This window comes from Gopherus flavomarginatus, chromosome 4, assembly GCF_025201925.1.
Source record: "Gopherus flavomarginatus isolate rGopFla2 chromosome 4, rGopFla2.mat.asm, whole genome shotgun sequence".
In the NCBI taxonomy this organism is placed as follows: Eukaryota; Metazoa; Chordata; order Testudines; family Testudinidae; genus Gopherus; species Gopherus flavomarginatus.
Window position 1 is genome coordinate 134,848,135 of NC_066620.1, and position 18,974 is coordinate 134,867,108.

The 18,974-nt window shown below is 43.5% G+C and overlaps 1 protein-coding gene across 2 annotated transcripts in view; it reads right to left on the bottom strand.

Annotated features, from left to right (window-relative positions):
• SOBP (sine oculis binding protein homolog) overlaps positions 1–18,974 on the bottom strand; it is a 143,615-nt gene that overhangs the window by 105,073 nt on the left and 19,568 nt on the right. For both annotated transcript variants that reach the window (XM_050951355.1, XM_050951353.1), the window contains exon 4: positions 9,013–9,164. In XM_050951355.1, the coding sequence (XP_050807312.1) occupies positions 9,013–9,164 (152 nt within the window). The remainder of the gene's footprint in view (positions 1–9,012; positions 9,165–18,974) is intronic.

Genomic DNA, 18,974 nt, shown 5'->3' on the forward strand with positions numbered 1-18,974 from the left:
ATGCGTCATCTTCAGCATTTCATTCCAACGCCACAATGGCAATACCACTTGCCATTCCTTCCACCTTGAAGTGGCATGAGGAGTAAAGCTGGATTCTCTCTTGTAGAATGATGCCATGTTTGCATGAGAGATGTCTAACTTCTCTGCCTCCTGAATGTATTACAGCCCTCTGAGCTAGAAAAGGGAGACATGTTTTTAATGCCGTATGAGCCTCACTAGACAAGTTACCTGGCTACCTGTGCTACTGGTTCATTTCAAGTATTGTAGATCAGTATTGTGCACAAGGAAAGAAAATTATAATTATTTACATTTCCTTGTGACAAACTTTTAGTTTTTGATTTAGTTTCTTTGTTTGTAGAAGTGAGATTTCATTACGCTGTAAACAAAAACATTTATCATCCTTTTTTTTCCTGATCGTAAGGCAGTGCAAAGCAGCAACAAGGTCAAGTGTAAGACCTGGTCTACACTACGCATTTATATCAAATTTAGCAGCGTTAAACCAATTTAACCCTGCACCCGTCCACACAACGAAGCCCTTTATATCGATATAAAGGGCTCTTTAAATCGATTTCTGTACTCCTCCCCGATGAGGGGAGTAGCGCTGAAATCGGTATTGCCATGTTGGATTAGGATTAGTGTGGCTGCAATTCAACGGTATTGGCCTCCAGGCAGTATCCCACAGTGCACTATTGTGACCGCTCTGGAAAGCCATCTGAACTCGAATGCACTGGCCACATAGACAGGAAAAGCCCCATACACTTTTGAATTTCATTTCCTGTTTGCCCAGCGTGGAGTGCTGATCAGCACGGACTGTACGGGAGATACTGGATCTGATTGCTTTATGGGGAGACAAATCTGTTCTATCAGAGCTCCGTTCCAGAAGACGAAATGCCAAAGCATTTGAAAAAATCTCGAGACAGAGGCCACAGCAGGGACTCAACACAGTGCTGCGTGACAAGCGTTAACAGAAAGCCAAAGAATCAAATGGACACTCTGAAGGGAGGAAGGGGGGACTGAGGACTCCAGCTATCCCACAGTCCCCGCAATCTCCGAAAAGTATTTGCATTCTTGGTTGAGCTCCCAATGCCTGAAGGGTCAAAAACGTTGTCCCGGGTGGTTCAAAGTATATCTCGTCAAATTACCTCCATCCTCCCCCGTGAAAGAAAAGGGGGAAAAAATCATTTCTCGTCTTTTTTCAGTGTCACCCTATGTCTATTGCATGCTGCTGGTAGACGCAGTGCTGCAGTGCTGAACAGCAGGATCCCCTCCTCTTCCTTTCCTGATGGCAGACGGTGCAAAATGGTGGAAAACCGTCCTCATCATCCTGTGAGTGCTCCTGGCTGGCCTCAGTGAGGTCGGCTGGGGGCGCCTGGGCAACAATGGGAATGACTCCTGGTCATTCCCGGTAGACGGTGCAAAAGGATTGAAAACCGTCCTCATCATAGCAACTGGGGGCTGAGCTCCATCACCCCCCAACCTTTCATGTCTAATGAAGAATCTGTACTGCCTGGACTATCATAGCACCGGGAGGCTGCCTCCTCCTGATTTTATCTCACTAAAAAGTCAGTGTTTCTTATTCCTGCATTCTTTATTACTTCATCACACAAATGGGGGGGGACACTGCCATGGTAGCCCAGGAGTGTTGAGGGAGAAGGGAAGCAACGGGTGGGGTTGTTGCAGGGGCACCCCCTAGAATGCCATCATCATTTCTGTGGGATCTCTGGGGCTCTGACCCTGAGCGGCTGTGCTCTCTGGTTCTCTAGTACACTTGCCCCATATTCTGGGCAGGACTGACTCTATTTTTAGACAAAACATAAAGAAGGGAATGACCTGGGGAGTCATTCCCATTTTTGTCTTTGAGAGCCCGGCCAACCTCAGCAAGGCCAGCCAGGAGCACCCATTACAGCAGCAGATGGTATAAAAGGACTGATAACCGTCATCACCAATTTCCAATTGCAAATGGTGCAAAATGACTGATAAACGTCATTGCCCATTTCCAATTGCAGACGGTACAATAGGGATGGTAACCGTCTCTGCTACCTTGCAAAGGCAAATGAATGCTGCTGTGTAGCACTGCAGTACCGCCTCTGTCAGCAGCATCCAGTACACATATGCTGACAGTGACAAAAGGCTAAACAGGCTGCATGGTTGCCATGCTATAGCGTCTGCCAGGGAAATCCAGGGGAAAAGGGCGCAAAATGATTGTCTGCTGTTACTGTCACGGAGGAAGGACTGAGTGACAACATTTACCCAGGATCACTCGCGACACTGTTTTTGAATTGGGATCTCAACCCAGAATTCCAATGGGTGGGGGAGACTGCGGGAACTATGGGATAGCTACGGGATAGCTACCCACAGTGCAATGCTCCGGAGATCGACGCTAGCCTCGGTACATGGACGCACACAGCCGAAATAATGTGCTTAGTGTGGCCGCGTGCACTCGACTTTATACAATCTGTTTTAAAAAACTGGTTTATGTAAAAATCGGAATAATCTCATAGTGCAGACATACCCTAATAAACTGCCTGACAATTTTGCACTCACTCTCTCTCCAATACCCTAGTCAAGTGAAGAAAATCAGTCTCTAACATATCTATGTATGGAGCTCATAACCCGTATGAATTCAGTCTTCATTCTAGGTAGAGCGGTTGGGTCATAATACATTTGCTTTCTGACCCATTGATTCAATAAACTAATTTTAAAAATTATTCTCAGGCTTCAGACTCAGTGATCCAATCATGAATCCAATATTTTCTTTAAATGTAATATCCTGAAACTTGTGGACCAATGGGTTTGCTATAGAATCATAGAATATCAGGGTTGGAAGGGACCTCAGGAGGTCATCTAATCCAAACCCCTGCTAAAAGCAGGACCAATTTCCAACTAAATCATCCCTGCCAGGGCTTTGTCAAGCCTGACCTTAAAAACCTGTAAGGAAGGAGATTCCACCACCTCCCTAGGTAACCCATTCCAGTGCTTCACCACCCTCCTAGTGAAAAAGTTTTTCCTAATATCCAACCTAAACCTCCCCCACTGCAACTTGAGACCATTACTCCTTGTTCTGTCATCTGGTACCACTGAGAACAGTCTAGATCCATCCTCTTTGGAACCCGCTTTCCAAAGTTGAAAGCAACTATCAAATCCCCCCTCATTCTTCTCTTCTGCATACTAAACAATCCCAGTTCCCTCAGTCTCTTCTCATAAGTCATGTGTTCCAGCCCCCTAATCATGTTTGTTTCCCTCCGCTGGACTCTTTTCAATTGTTCCACATTCTTCTTGTCATGTGGGACCCAAAACTAGATACAGTACTCCAGATGAGGCCTCACCAATGTCAAACAGAGGGGAATGATCACGTCTCTCGATCCACTGGCAATGTCCCTACTTATACTGCCCAAAATGCCATTAGCCTTCTTGGCAACAAGGGCACACTGTTGACTCATATCCAGCTTCTCGTCCACTGTAACCCCTAGGTCCTTTTCTGCAGAACTGCTGCCTAGCCACTTGGTCCCAAGTCTGTAGCGGAGCATGGGATTCATCTGTCCTAAGTGCAGGACTCTGCACTTGTCGTACGTCATCAGGTTTCTTCTGGCTCAATCCTCTAATTTGTCTAGGTCTCTCTGTATCCTATCCCTACCCTCCAGCATATCTACCACTCCTCTCAGTTTAGTGTCATCTGCAAACTTACTGAGGGTGCAGTCCACGCCATCCTCCAGATCATTAATGAAGATAGTGAACAAAACTGGCCCCAGGACCGATCCTTGGGGCACTCCACTTGATACCAGCTGCCAACTAGACATGGAGCCATTGATTGCTACCTGTTGAGCCCGACAATCTAGCCAGCTTTCTATCCACCTTATAGTCCATTCATCCAGCCCATACTTCTTTAACTTGCTGGCAAGTGTGCTGCTATGTGCTGCTGTGATTCTTGGACTTACATTGGCTGGTCTATAGAATGAAATCTATAAGGAAGGGAGCATTGGAACAGGTTTAAATCTAAATTTGTTCATTTAGAAACATTACTATGAAAAACTCTCTTGCAACATTGCTTTTAATTGGTATTATTATGCACAACAGGTTATCATTATGCACTAGTTCATTATTTACATTTGACTATGTATAGCAGACAAAACAGGAACAAAAGTTCAGAAGCAGAAACAATCTAAACATTTAATCTCTCTGCCTAAAGGGTTAGAAAAAATACTGAATTTGCTTTTATTCATTTATTATTAATAATTTAGACAAGAGTCATATTGTGGTTGGGTCTCACTATATTTATCTGTCATATATACCTGCACTGCTGCTGGAGCACAAGAGTGAGGATTGCTACCCAAGTCCTGCTGTTCTACAAGCCCTCTGTGACAAAATTCATGGAGAATCAATACATATCTACGACTAAGGCATTAGGGTCCATTCAGCAATGTAAGTGCATTCCATAGTCTAGCAATGATTCCTGTTATCCAGACTATTGCAACTCTTGGCAGGAATAGTACATATGAGAGTGGAGGTGGTGTTGTAGTGTGCATGCAACTATGCACCTCCAACATACAGCTGCATATTAACAGGGCTTTTGTAGAGTTTGTGTGCCTTCCTTATAGATTTCATTCGATAGGGTGATTTCAGCTGGTTTCTTTCCAGAATTTAACCCAATTGGGAATTTGTAAAGAGAGCAGCACATCAGAGCCTACATTTTCCAAATGTATTGGAGAGGATTTTTGTTTTATTTAAATGTTGAGATAATCTTAATTCTATATGCAGCAATTGGTATTAAGATGTGTATAATTTGCATCATTATTTTATAATGTTTTGAGACATTAATGATGATTTATTCTTTACTGTTTGAACAGTCCTACAGTTTTAAGCAAGTGCTTATTACAGCAGTTCTTAGCCAGGGTGGGAGCGGGGAAGACTGCTTAATACAATCCATTAGGAAATTCAAGCCTTAAATGAAATGACCACAAAGTCCTATCAGCTCACTGAAATACAGCAGTTGTACATATTTATTGTAATACAACACTATATTGTTGCAAAGCTATGCTGTTTAAAACATGCATAAGGCAGGTGAAATGTGACCATTTTACCCCTGTTTGAAAAATGAGAGCTGTAGAGCGGCGTAACTTTTCAAATACATAAACAAACATTAGACTTGTGGAGAAGACAGGTACATGGCCAGACTAGTAATAAGAGTTTAAAGGCCACTGAGTATACTTGAAACTTTCGCAACCTTGTTACTTGTAATTTCTGGGGAAGGTGAAGAGCTGTTTAAAATAAAGGACAATGTCGACACAAGAGCAAATGGATATAAACAGACCATGAACAAATTCAGGCCAGAAATTAGATGAAGGTTTCTAGCCATCAGAGGAGTGAAGTTCTGGAACTGCCTCCCAATAGGAATTCTGGGGGCAAACTATATAATTAGTTTAAAGGGAGGGCTGACAAATTTATGAGTGGAATTGCATGATGGGGTTGCTTGTGATGTGAGGGTGGAGGCAGAACTTGAGAGCCCTGGGGGTCCCTTCCAGTTTATGTTTTATGGCAGGGCTTCAGCCAGTCATCTGCAGGGGTCAGGAAGGGATGTTTTTCCCTGCAAAGTATTCTGGGTTTTTTGGATCTCCTTCTTCTGAAGCATCAGGGACGACCATCACAGCAGACAGGACACTGGACAGGGTGGGACAGTGCTCTCAGGAAGCATTCTCTCTCAGGTGCTTGGCTGGCTGGCTGGCTCTTGCTCACATGCTCAGCATCTAACTGATCACCATAAGAGGGGTCAGGAACGAATTTTCCCCCAGGCTAGCTTGGCAGTGACCTTGGGGTTTTTCACCTTCCTCTGCAGCACAGAGTCGGTCTCTTGCTGGGCTTAACTGGGGATATCTCATTTGAGGAGGAGGGATATCTCATTTTGGGGGGAGGGATAGCTCAGTGGTTTGAGTATTGACCTGCTAAACCCAGAGTTGTGAGTTCAATTCTTGAGGGGACCATTTAGGGAACCAGAGTAAATACCTGTCTGGGGATTGGTCCTGCTTTGAGCAGGGGGTTGGACTAGATGACCTCCTGAGGTTCCTTTCAACCCTAATATCCTATGATTTAATCAATTCTCTGCCATTGCAGGGGCCTAGGGCATTGGTCTACCTCAGTCCCTCCTGTTCTCTGCCTGTAGCACATAATAATGTTAGTCTTCTGCAGGCTGTGATCCTTTGGTCTAATTTTGGTTGATGGGTTTACTGCACAGGTGCTAAGTGATACTGTGGGAGTGCTTAATTTGTAATGAAAGAGAATGCTGGGGCTCAAACAATTAGCTGCCAGGGCACAAGCAATTTTTTTTTTTAACTTTCATAACTGACATGGCAAACCCAGAGGTGCCAGAGCTATGAACTGCCAAGCCTAGAGGTGCCAGGGCTCAAGCCTTGCCACAAATTAAGTACTGGCTCGTGGAATGCACAGGGTCACACTAGATGATCTAGTGGGCCCTTCTGGCCTTAAACTCTGTGACTTTGATCTTGTGCCATGTTTCTCAAAATCCTGTTCTATTAGCTAGAGTGAAATGCAGAATAAGGGCCTGCTGAACTCTACTGAACCTGCCTAACTTCAATAGCAGCATTAAAATTCCCTGAGTATTGCATCCTATGCTTGTTCATATTGAACACCATGAATATAGAGGCGATAGAAAGTTCTAGATTGAAAATAATAAATAATGTGTGGACCAGGTTAAGGTCTCAGTTTCACTCATGCAGTCACAGGCTCTCATAGGTGTAGCCGAGGGTGGAATTTGGTCCTTTAACTTAAAGAAGACTTTTATGCAATGATCCAATTATGCAATGCTGTCAATTGTGTTGCCTTGCCATGTATTAATTCCTCAAGGCACATGGGAAAGAAGGATACGTTGATCCTTAATATTTACAGAAGAAAACCCAGTTACTGTTGTGACCTGTTTGAGAGAAGTGTAGAGCAACTTACTGTGGTGAAATGTGCATTTAAAACAATAAGAACTTCTTTTGTTTTTAAGATCCAGGGCAGCCCAGGGGGGGCAAGTGGGGCAATTTGCCCCAGGCCCCACAAGGGCCCCCACGAGAATATAGTATTCTATAGTATTGCAACTTTTTTTTTTATGGAAGGGGCCCCTGAAATTGCTTTGCCCCAGGCCCCCTGAATCCTCTGGGCGGCCCTGTTTTTCAGATGGGATATAAGCCCTCTGCTTCATGGCATAAGCCAAAGACTAGCGCATGGGTCTTAGGCCCCACTGTGGATTAGTAATTCCATAATTATCCTCTATAGGATTTCTTGCTGCTTCCTCTAATGCATTTGGTACTGGCCACTGTCAGACACATAATACTGCACTAGATAGACAACTGGCAATTCCTATGTTCCTGTGTGCGGCTTTACTCAAGTAAATTCTGCCATTGGAAGCGAGAGGAGCTGCAGCTGAATAAGAAGTGCAGGACTGGATCCTTCGTTACCCTAGAGAGCTTACAGCATGCACATTTGTGCACATGCGCACGTACACACATACACGCACACGTGGGTACTTCATTGTCCATGATCTGAACATCCAATTCTATAAACCATCTTACATGAAAGAAATTTACTATTTTCATATCAAAATGTGGAGTATCTTAGATGCATTTCTCCCTACCAACCCTATGTCCTCCAAATCAAGAGAGATAAACACTACACCTCACAGAAGCTTCCACATGATTGTTTAACTTGCCTATATGCTCCAGTAAACATTATGAGCTTGATTCTCAAAGACTGCCACTAAAATTCCACTCTGCTGATTTTTGCAACCTAATTCTTTAGGCTTTTTTGGGGGCGGAGTTGGGGGTAGGGGAACAGAATGATGTGACCCAAATTTATAAAGGAGGGTAATTTGCAGCTACAATGTTTCTTGCATCTAAAATCCATTTTTTTTTTTACCATAGGTTGCAAATATCAGATGGGCAGAAAGAGGGGAATTATTTTTAAGATGAAAGACTTCAAATGTTCTGCGGCATAAGGGTAAAATATGCAGGTTTATTAAACAAAAATGTGAAGAATTTTATGAATAAATAAAGCTTTCTAGATCAGTGAGTCTCACCCTAGGACTCCATTACACTAATAAGTATCAAACTGCCATAGCTATTTTTTGTAACAATTAGAAGTTGGTGTGTTTTGTAGGAGTGGGGAGTTGTTTTGTTTGTTTTTTATAACAGAAACACCCTATATTCTGCTGCACAAACCAGCAGCTAAAATAAAGTACAGGGCACCTTCAGGCACCGCACTTTACAGATTAGAATAATTTTTGTGGTCATTTTACTTTGGGAAACCAAGCTAGTATTAGAATTCCATTTTAACTTGAGATAAAATGACCTTTCAGATTATTGGAAACATCCTCATGCTACGATAGATGGTTTTGCCACTGCTTACCCCACACAAAACACCAAAATGTCTGAGTTTTTTTAAAGCAATAAGTCCATAATTGTTTACATTTGAAGATAAACTTTAAAAGCATGAAACTAAGGTCTTGATCCAAAGCTCACTGAAGTCATTGGAAGTCATTGCCTTCACTGTACTTTGGATCAGGCCCTAACTGCATATGCCATCGCCAATGATCCTGCTGACACTGAAATCAATGACAAAACTTCTCTTGACTTCAGCTGCGCAAGATATAGCCACCTACCAAAAGTAAGACTTGTATGTCTACCTCCCTATGCATGGCTATGAAGATCCCTCCCCTAGTCTTACACATAGAGCAAATCTAATAAGATTCTGAAGCAAAACCATCATTCTTATTTTATAGTGCATTATTAGTATCGTCTAATTAAATTCATCCACCCTCACAGAACTCAGGCATCAAGCTGAGGGAAACTGAGAAAACAGATTACACGTTAGTAAGGGGTGATAGTCCAACAGACAATACATATGGAAAGGTAAAGGGAACAGACAAAACAGAAAGAACAAAAAAAATATTTTTTTTGCCAGCTACGAAATGAGACCCGAGCTAGGCCTGTGTAGGGTTACATCTTTCTTTGGCTCTCTTACCTTGTTTCTCTTGAAGTATGCTCTTCGGCAAGCTGCAAAGCACTTCTCACTGCAGAAGCATTTCACTTCACTTCCCATACTCAGGGAATAGCGCTTGATTCCCACTTTCTGGCACCAGGCACACATTATTTGTACATTTGACACATCATCTTCTACAACAAAAATATAAAAATAATGTTTATATCAGATGCAAACACCCAATCAGATATCTATGCACTCAACCTCAGAACTCTATTGCAGTAACTTTGTCTTCCTCACTCTTTGTGAGTAGAACGAGGCAGGCTTGTGATTAACTACTTGTTCCCTAGGCAGCTGGTAGCCTGTGCCAACCAGGCCAGGAGACTGGCTGAACTTCTGAGCAGGGGCGGCTCTAGCTATTTTGCTGCCCCCAAGCACGGCAGGCAGGCTGCCTTTGGCGGCTTGACTGCAGGAAGTCCCTGGTCCCGTGGATTCGGCGGCACGCCTGCGGGAGATCCGCCGAAGCCGCGGGAGCAGCAGACCCTCCGCAGGCATGCCGCCGAAGGCAACCTGTCTGCCACCCTCACAGCAATCGGTAGGGTGCCCCTCATGGCTTGCCGCCTCAGGCACGCACTTGGCGTGCTGGTGCCTGGAGCCGCCCCTGCTTCTGAGATGGATGGAAAAGGTTATCTTAAAAAATGGTGCATCACTGAAAAGCTCTGGAGGTCCTTAGGGCTTTTTAGCATGTTTAAGAAAGTGCCTAACTGTATTTATTAAACCAGTAACCAACACAAAAGACTAATGTAACTAATGCTGTTACATTCCCATTACTTAAAATCCATTATCAGGAATTCAGCTCAGCAGCTAGTTGATAAAATACACATGGAAGCTACCACACCAGAGCAACGTAATGAGGGCCCTTACAAACAGGATTCTAAATGGGATGTGAGGAAGGAAAACGAAATGCCCCATTTGGGTGTTGATTCCAAATAATGACTAGAAGAGAATGGGAGGAGGTTTTCTCCAAATAAGATTGACACAAAAATACATACCTGAGTGAGAGGGGAGATGCCTAATTGTGTTACTAAAATCTGCTAAGTGATTCTTATCATGGTTGAGTACATTTTAACTCATCAAGAGTTCTCTAAGATGTGCTATTTGACTCTGTTTTGAGTTCTTCTGACGTGTATCTGGAGATTTAACTTTCTAATATTTACATCAGTTTTGGTGTTATTTCCCTGAATTTTAGGGAGATCATTTCAACATTCATAAGAGAGTGAGTGCAGCTTTGTACTCAATGCCATTTTCCTCATCTCATAGTCCTCATTCTCTTTCCGGTATTCCTCATGTCTCTATTCTACTTTGATAAATATTTTCTAGCAACCATCTTGTACTGATTTCATCATTTCTGTTCTCTAGAGCCTCCAACTTCTTTCCCCAATTACATTCTTGGAAGTACCTAGACTGTTGCTTTAAATTGGATTTATAGAGTCAAGTGCAACAAAATTCCCCATAATAATAAGACTTACATAGCACTTTTCATCTTCAAATCCTGGCAACGCTACTGTGAGGTCTGTATTCTTATTCCCATTTTATGGAAGGGGAAATTGAACAGTTAAGTTACTTGTACAAAGCAATACAATAAATCAATGGCAAACCCATGATTTAGAACTAAGAATTCTATTCCTATATCCAGTCCATTAGACAACAAGACCTTTCAGTCACTGATATTAACTACTGTCTGATTTTTGAGGGGGTGGGGGAAGCGAAATCCCCAAAAGACTAATTGTTAAAGCAATTTGCTGTCCAGGAGTGATGGAAAGTTCATGATTCAGAGACCCTGCCATGCAGTCATCCCATTTCTCTGTAAAGGATTTGTTTTGAAGCACTGTCATCATTCTCCAAAATTATTGGCAAACAAATTTTTTGTAGAATGATTTGGCTCCTTCCCCCAGCTATCGTAACACAGAACTACATGCTGCATTTTATTCACCTTAGCAGAATAAATATTGTCAGTTTAATAACGTTTTTCCTTCCACAAATTGTGTTGTGATTTATAGTTACAAATAAAATTGCACAATGTAAAAAACTTGACCTTTTAATTTGAATCAGACTGTACATCTTTAAAACTATATTTAAGGCCAAGCCGTAATGTAGATTTGTGTTTAATGTGCTATAATTATGACATTTTAGCACTTACTCTTTAGATTGGGATTTGACAAAATCTCATAAATGTTCCAAAATATTTGACATCAATGGAAATCAAAATACTTTGGGCCAAATTATAGCCAGCCACGCATGGGTTCAGGAAGCTCACACTGGGGGCATTTATAATTTTGGCTGCAGGATGCTTTGGAGTGCAGACTGGCAATAGGAGATGCCTAGTGTTGTCATGGCCCTGGGCCTGCCCTGTGAACCAGCTGGGCTGTATTGGCAGCAGTACAAAGTACACCTATTCAAATGTGAGTCAAGAAGCTCTTTCCATCATGCTCCCCCAGAGCCACTGAAGGCAGTATGCCTTAGCAAGGGCATTGTTTCTCAGGGTACGTCTACACTACAGGATTATTCCGATTTTACATAAACCGGTTTTGTAAAACAGATTGTATAAAGTCGAGTGCACGCAGCCACACAAAAGCACAATAATTTGGCGGTGTGCGTCCATGTACCGAGGCTAGCATCGATTTCTGAAGCGTTGCGCTGTGGGTAGCTATCCCATAGCTATGCCATAGTTCCCGCAGTCTCCCCTGCCCCTTGGAATTCTGGGTTGAGATCCAAATGCATGATGGTGCAAAAACAGTGTCGCGGGTGATTCTAGGTAAATGTTATCACTCATTTCTTCCTCTGTGAAAGCAACAGCAGACAATCATTTCACGCCCTTTTTCCCTGGATTTCCCTGGCAGATACCATAGCATGGCAACCATGGAGCCCGTTTTGCCTTTTGTCACTGTCACTGTATGTGTACTGGATGCTGCTGACAGAGGCAGTACTGCAGTGCTACACAGCAGCATTCATTTGCCTTTGCAAGGTAGCAGAGACGGTTACCATCCCTATTGTACTGTCTGCCATGCCATTGTAAATTGGCGATGAGATGATGGTTATCAGTCGTTCTGTACCATCTGCTGCTGTCATGGGTGCTCCTGACTGGCCTTTGCTGAGGTCGGCCGGGCTCTCAAAGACAAAAATGGGAATGACTCCCAGGGTCATTCCCTCGTTTATGTTTTATCTAAAAATACAGTCAGTCCTGCCTAGAATACGGGGCAAGTGTACTAGAGAACCAGTGTACCAGAGAACCAGAGAGCACAGCCGCTCCATGTCAGATCCCGCAGAAATGATGAGCTGCACGCCATTCTAGGGGGTGCCCCTGCAACTATCCCCCCCGTTGCTTCCCTTCTCCCTCAACACTCCCGGGCTACCGTTGCAGTGTCCCCCCATTTGTGTGATGAAGTAATAAAGAATGCAGGAATAAGAAACACTGACTTTTTAGTGAGATAAAATCAGGAGGAGGCAGCCTCCCGGTGCTATGATAGTCCAGGCAGTACAGATTCTTCATTAGACATGAAAGGTGGGGGGGTGATGGAGCTCAGCCCCAGTTGCTATGATGAGGACAGTTTTCAATCCTTTTGCACCGTCTACCGGGAATGACCAGGAGTCATTCCCATTGTTGCCCAGGCGCCCCCAGCCGACCTCACTGAGGCCAGCCAGGAGCACTCACAGGATGATGAGGACGGCTATCAGTCATTTTGTACTGTATCGTCTGCCACCGGGGAGGGGAGGGGAGAGAATGCTGCTGTTCAGTGTCGCAACACCGCATCTACCAGCAGCATGCAGTAGACATATGGTGACACTGAAAAAAGTGAAGAAACAATTTTTTTCCCTTTTCTTTCATGGGGGTGGAAAAAGGGGGATAAATTGACTAGATATACCCTGAACCACCCCGGACAATGTGTTTGACCCTACAGGCACTGGGAGCTCAGCCAAGAATGCAAATGCTTTTCGGAGACTGTGGGATAGCTGGAGTCCTCAGTACCCCCTCCCTCCTTCCATGAGCGTCCATTTGATTCTCTGGCTTTTCACATAGCACTGTGCTGTGGCCTCTGTCTATCATAGCCTGGAGATTTTTTCAAATGCTTTGGCATTTCGTCTTCTGTAATGGAGCTCAGATAGAACAGATTTGTCTCCCCATACAGTGATCAGATCCAGTATCTCCCGTACGGTCCATGCTGGAGCTCTTTTTGGATTTGGGACTGCATCGCAACCTGTGCTGATCAGAGCTCCACGCTGGGCAAACAGGAAATGAAATTCAAAAGTTCGCGGGGCTTTTCCTGTCTACCTGGCCAGTGCATCTGAGTTCAGATTGCTTTCCAGAGTGGTCACAATGGTGCACTGTGGGATACCGCCAGGAGGCCAATACCGTCAATTTGCGGCCACACTAACCCTAATCCGACATGGCAATACCAATTTCAGCGCTACTCCTCTTGTCGGAGAGGAGTACAGAAACTGGTTTAAAGAGCCCTTTATATCAATATAAAGGGCCTCGTTGTGTGGACGGGTGCAGGGTTAAATCAGTTTAATGCGGCTAAATTCGGTTTAAACATGTAGTGTAGACCAGGCCTCAGAGAGTACAACTCCTTTCCCACCTTGGTGGACCTGTTCCTTTTAGAAGGCATCATTGTGCCCCATTGAATTTACCTGGCAAGAGAAGAATCGAGGAAGCAACAAAAACAAAGAAAAACCACTTGTACCTGAAAACAGCAACGTGCAGCATTTAAGTCACTGAATGTACTTGACATTTTCCCCTACCAATTTAAGAGTATTAATTCTTAGACTGTTCTACAAAGCCCAAAAATGGAAGAGGTGCAGATGCTTCCTTTTGCAACAACCTTCATTAAAGCTGAAAAGAACTAAACGGGGAACTTACCAGCTGAAAGCAGAGCTTAGCCTCTTTGAAAGTAATTGCTGGGAGCACTCACTTCCAAAGTAGATAGGTTCTATAACAATGTGGACTTGAAGAATGAGCACAAAATCCAAAACTGGGGTTCTTAAACTATTCCATAGTGTGGGCCACATTTTAATAGAGAGAGAACATCTTCTGGACCATTCACCCACCTGTTCATGAACAAACACTCTCTTGCTGGTGATCAGGAAGATCACCTATCTACCCATTTACAATCACATTACATCCTTGTGGCAACAACAGCAATTGCTTCCATGAGAAAAGTAATCCTGGGGGGCTCAGTTGTACTCTAGTTTTTTGCAGCCAGGCAGGTGGAGTAAGGCTCTCCCGTACCTCCTTGTGGGGCCATGTAAGGCCTTGCATTCATCTCCCAGCATACAGGAAAGAATAGGAGCTGCCCACTCCATATATATATACTGTCCTCCTCTGTCTTAAATAAATCCCACTACAAGCTGGCTATCAAAACTAGCTAGGTACAAGGTGAGAGTGTATGCTTCATCCATAAAGGACTGTAGTAAAATACTCCCACGCCTCAAAGAGCAGTAGTGGAACTGTGGCTCAGGGATCTCTGAGGCACATGTTTCTTGGGACAATGCAGCTAAGGCATCACCCTTTGCTTAGTGCTGCACCTTAAGGCACAATCTTACCCCAACAAAGTATATAATGTATTTTTAACTTCTCTTAATGCAATTTACCAGGTGGAAATAAGTAAGTAAAGGAGCCAGTGCCATGTGATCAATCAGCTCTCCATGGACCACCAAAGGGTGAGCCACAGACCACAGTCTGAGAACCTCTGTTCTAAAACAATGTATTTCTTTAGCTTTGAGTGAGTAGGGCTGACAGATAAAGGTACACAGGATAAAATCAGGACAGGCGCAGAGCCAAGCTCTGTGGCTTACGTGGCAGGATATGTGGATGAAAGCTGGGGGCCAGATTAAAGTTCCTGATTTGTGCACATATTTTCCTCTTCTTCATCAGTTACAAGACAGTATTGAGCTTGTAAAAATATTTAATAGGAACCTTACATGACAGTGTATTAGCTTTAGTGGTTGAACAAGCAGAGTACAACAGCTTTTAAAACAGCTAATAGTCCAGCCACTTCTGTAATTACAAAACAACGGCACTGGGAAATAAAACAAAAAATATCAATTAAGGTTTTGTATAGTAAAAAACAGAGTTTGGTTGTTTGGTTTTTTTGTCTTATTCTAAAAAGAAACTGGAATGCTCCAAAAACTGTAGTTTAAGTCTTCTATAAAAGTCAGGATTCCCATAAATAGCGTAGCTGAAGTTGCGTATCTTAGTTCGAACCCCGCCGCCCCCTGCTAGTGTAGCCCAGGCCTAAGACTAAATCCTTCAGAATATATTTACCAGATACTTGCCCTTCTGTTAGGAAAATGTATCAATAAATCATATCTAGCGCACTCAGTGACAAGAGTTTACAGCAAGAATGCAGAAAAGAAGGGCCTCTCAAACTGTACATGTTCAATTGGCTTGTCTAGCCTCAATCTTTTCCAAAACTCTTCTATATGATTACATTAGGCCAGGTCTACAATGAGCGCTTTTCCAGTATAACTATACCAGTATATCATACTGACAAAGTGCCAGGGCTGCCCAGAGGCAGGAGCAAGTGAGGCAATTTGCCCAAGGCCCCGCAGGGGCCCCCATGAGAGTTTTTCGGGGTCCCTGGAGCAGGATCCTTCACTAGCTCCGGGGCCTCGGAAAACTCTCGCGGGGCCCAGGCCCCTGGAGCTTCTTCCACTCTGGGTCTTTGGCGGCGCGGGGTCCTTCCGCATCAGGGCGGTAGGACCCCCTGCTGCCGAAGTGCCGGGTCTTCGGCGGTAATTCGGCGGTGGGGGGCCTCCACCGTGGGTCTTCAGGGCACTTCAGCGGTGAGTCCTGGACTGGAAGGACCCGCCGCCACCGAATTACTGCCGAAGCAGGGGCCCCCCACTGCCAAAGACCCAGGTCCCCTGAATCCTCTGGGCGGCACTGCAAAGTGCTGCTCATATGGACACAATGTATGCTGCCAAAACTGCATTTTGCATCAGTCTCGCTTATTTCAGACCACTTGTGCAAAATATGCTATCCTGGCAAAACCACAATTTTGCCAGTATGACTGCGTCTACACTTGTGGCTTTTGTGAGTACAGCTCTGTTGGTCACACCTCATAGCAACCCTGACTGACACAGGTATGATGGTAACATCTGTAGTGCAGATCTGGCCTTCATACCATCATATTTTACAGTTGGCAAGACAAAGATAAAGTTAATTCTGGAAACTCTTCAATTGTTCTGCCAACTCTGTATTACTCCCTTGGGGTCCATTCCTGCAAAGTGTTTAGCACCTCCTTAGAGGTGCTGAGATATCCCAATATGCTTTACACTGAACAGTTATCAAAGGTAATGACAGTACTCTCAGGCATCAGACAAGCAAGATTTAGCACAGAGAAAGTAAGTAGTAACAAGTGAGTTTTCAGCAGAACATCCACACTGATGTTTTCTAGAAACACATCAGGTATTAAAACCACACATTTCTTTCATTTACTGCTTGAAATCTGAATTTCCAGCCTCTATTTTAGTGAGATCTCAGCTCTTCGGAAGAGTTATTCTGGGAGTTCCAATCTTGTGTTTTTCTGCCTCTGGGTTATGTCATTACATGTTGAAAGAGTGCTCCCTGCAAGTGCTGCACAGATAGTGCTTATATACATCTCTTTATGGTTCTTAGCCTGTGTATTTTTCATAATGAACAATGCAATAAGCGCAGTATGTTTGCAGTGTTAAATCATGTTCCCAAAGGGAGCAGTTTGTATAACAAGACAAAATTATCACATTATAATAACTAAATATGCATCAGGCTAGAGCATGCTTCAATTAATCATCAAAAGTTTGCACTGTCTCTTTAGGTCTTAATTAAGCAGAATGGTGTTGGGGATTTTGTATGGTTGGTTTTGTTCTTCCCTTCAAACCAATGTGAGGGAGTTTATCAAAAATTGGCCTTCTTAAAGCCACTAAGTAGCAGTTTTGGTGAATCCCTCTTATATGCAGTCATAATATTGGGGTGGGGGAAGAAAAAACAGAAAGTAACCAAGAAATATAAAAGTAAATCCTTTCCTTATAGCTCTAACCTATAATCCAGGCAAACATGCAGGGCCTATTCTATTAGCAGGATGAATTCTCTAAAATTATGGTGCTAAATCCTGCTTGTTTTACTCACTGTTTATGACTGCGACATTCTAATAATGTTATTTTAAGTTACCTGATCTGCACTTACAACACTAACTCTAGTTTCAAGAGTCTGGGAAAACTAAATGCAGTTAATAGCCCTGATCCTGCAATGAGCTCTATGCAGGTGGTCCAAATAGTGGTGCTGGAACACTTTTAATAGTGGGGGGTGCTGAAAGCCAGCCCCCTGGCACCGTCCGCCTTCCCACCCAGATCTGAGGCCAAGAGCAGGGCCATGTCTCTGGGAGGGAGGGACCTGGCCAAGGGTAAGGGGGCTGAGGCTGGAGCCACAGCTGGGGGTGGGCATAGGGCCAGGAGTGGAGCCCTGGGAGTGGATCCAGCAACCAGGACCCCGCGTAAAACCTGGGGGTGCTCCAACACCGCCCACCCACCCAGCACACCTAGCTCCCATGCCTATGGGAACTAAGGTGTTCATTTCATAAACTCCTTGAACTTCATTCAGCTTGGGGAATTTACAGCCTTCTAAGATTGTAAATTCTTTTAACCTTAACTGTTTTGCAAAAAGAGTTTCTAAACTGGCTAGGGCTACGCTGTTCAGGCACTGAAAGGGTTGTCTGGAGAAGTAATGTATGGGATCTGGAATTTAAAAGGTTACATCTGCAGGGACAGAGTAAGCTACAGAAGTGGTGTCTGTGCTCCAGCACTGAAAGGGTTACACGTGGACAAAATGGTTACGGAAAGCTGTACCTGTGATCTGGTACAGAAAGAGCTACACCTTCAGATAAACCAATGGGAAGAATAGGAGGGGAGCCTTTAACTTTGGCATTCCCTGTCCTTCCTGAGATCCTCTCTCCAGACCTGTTTCCTAGCCTTCCAGGCTCCGTCCCACTCAAGTGTTCCAGTAGCAGTGCCTACCTTCCTTTTCTGTTTTCCTATTCTTTCTCTCCTCTATGCTCCACCTACAAGCCATAGACTTTCCCTTTAAAGGAATTTGGAGCCTAACTACTTTTAATGAGCACAAGTGATCTCCTGCTGCATCCTATTAGCCCCTAGCTGAGAGAGAACCATGAATTTTATTTAAATCACTGGGGCACACAGTCAACCTTTTTACCCTTTTTCAAGACTATTTTTTGCAATGAAAAGGACAAACCCTTATCTTTTTAAAGAATGAAATCTTAGATTCTATAGCATCTGAAGTGTTAAAATCAAACTTTATGAGCTGTACTGGGACCTTCCAGAATTTGCATAATGGTTAATTCTGGAGTTCTCCAATCCTAAAACTCTAGCTTTCCATTGCGGACAATCAAATAAAACCAATTTGGATTTTCCATACCAAGCAGCTTTTGAGATAAAATATTCCGTAGTCAGACTCCTCCAAAATAATTTTTCACACTCATATGTTTAAAATTTCTTGTCTGACTAAATTCAATTCATTAAAAAAAAAAATCTGGAGGTTTTTCTAGGACATCCATCACCACCGTATCCAAACATTGATCTTGTGACTAGATGACATGCTTGACAAATTTCATGTGTTAAAAGCAGCTTTATAAAACAGTTATGAGAAGGAAATCAGAAAAATGGCGTGTAATGGAAAGCTTGTTAAAACTGTAGCTGTGGAATCACTACAGTGACTCTATAATGTTTCCTTTTGAAAGTCAATCTCTTGAAGTAGGCAAAATCGTAAAAAGATTGGTAAAATGGAGCGTCTCAGTTCTTTTAAAAGTTGTTTTGGGAAACCACTGCTTCCCTCTATTTTCTATGCCTGAGTTATGAGGCATATTCTCATATATAGCTCAATCAGAACTGAATGCATACCACAAATATATACTGACATGCATTTAAGCATGCAAGCACATAGGCACAGATTA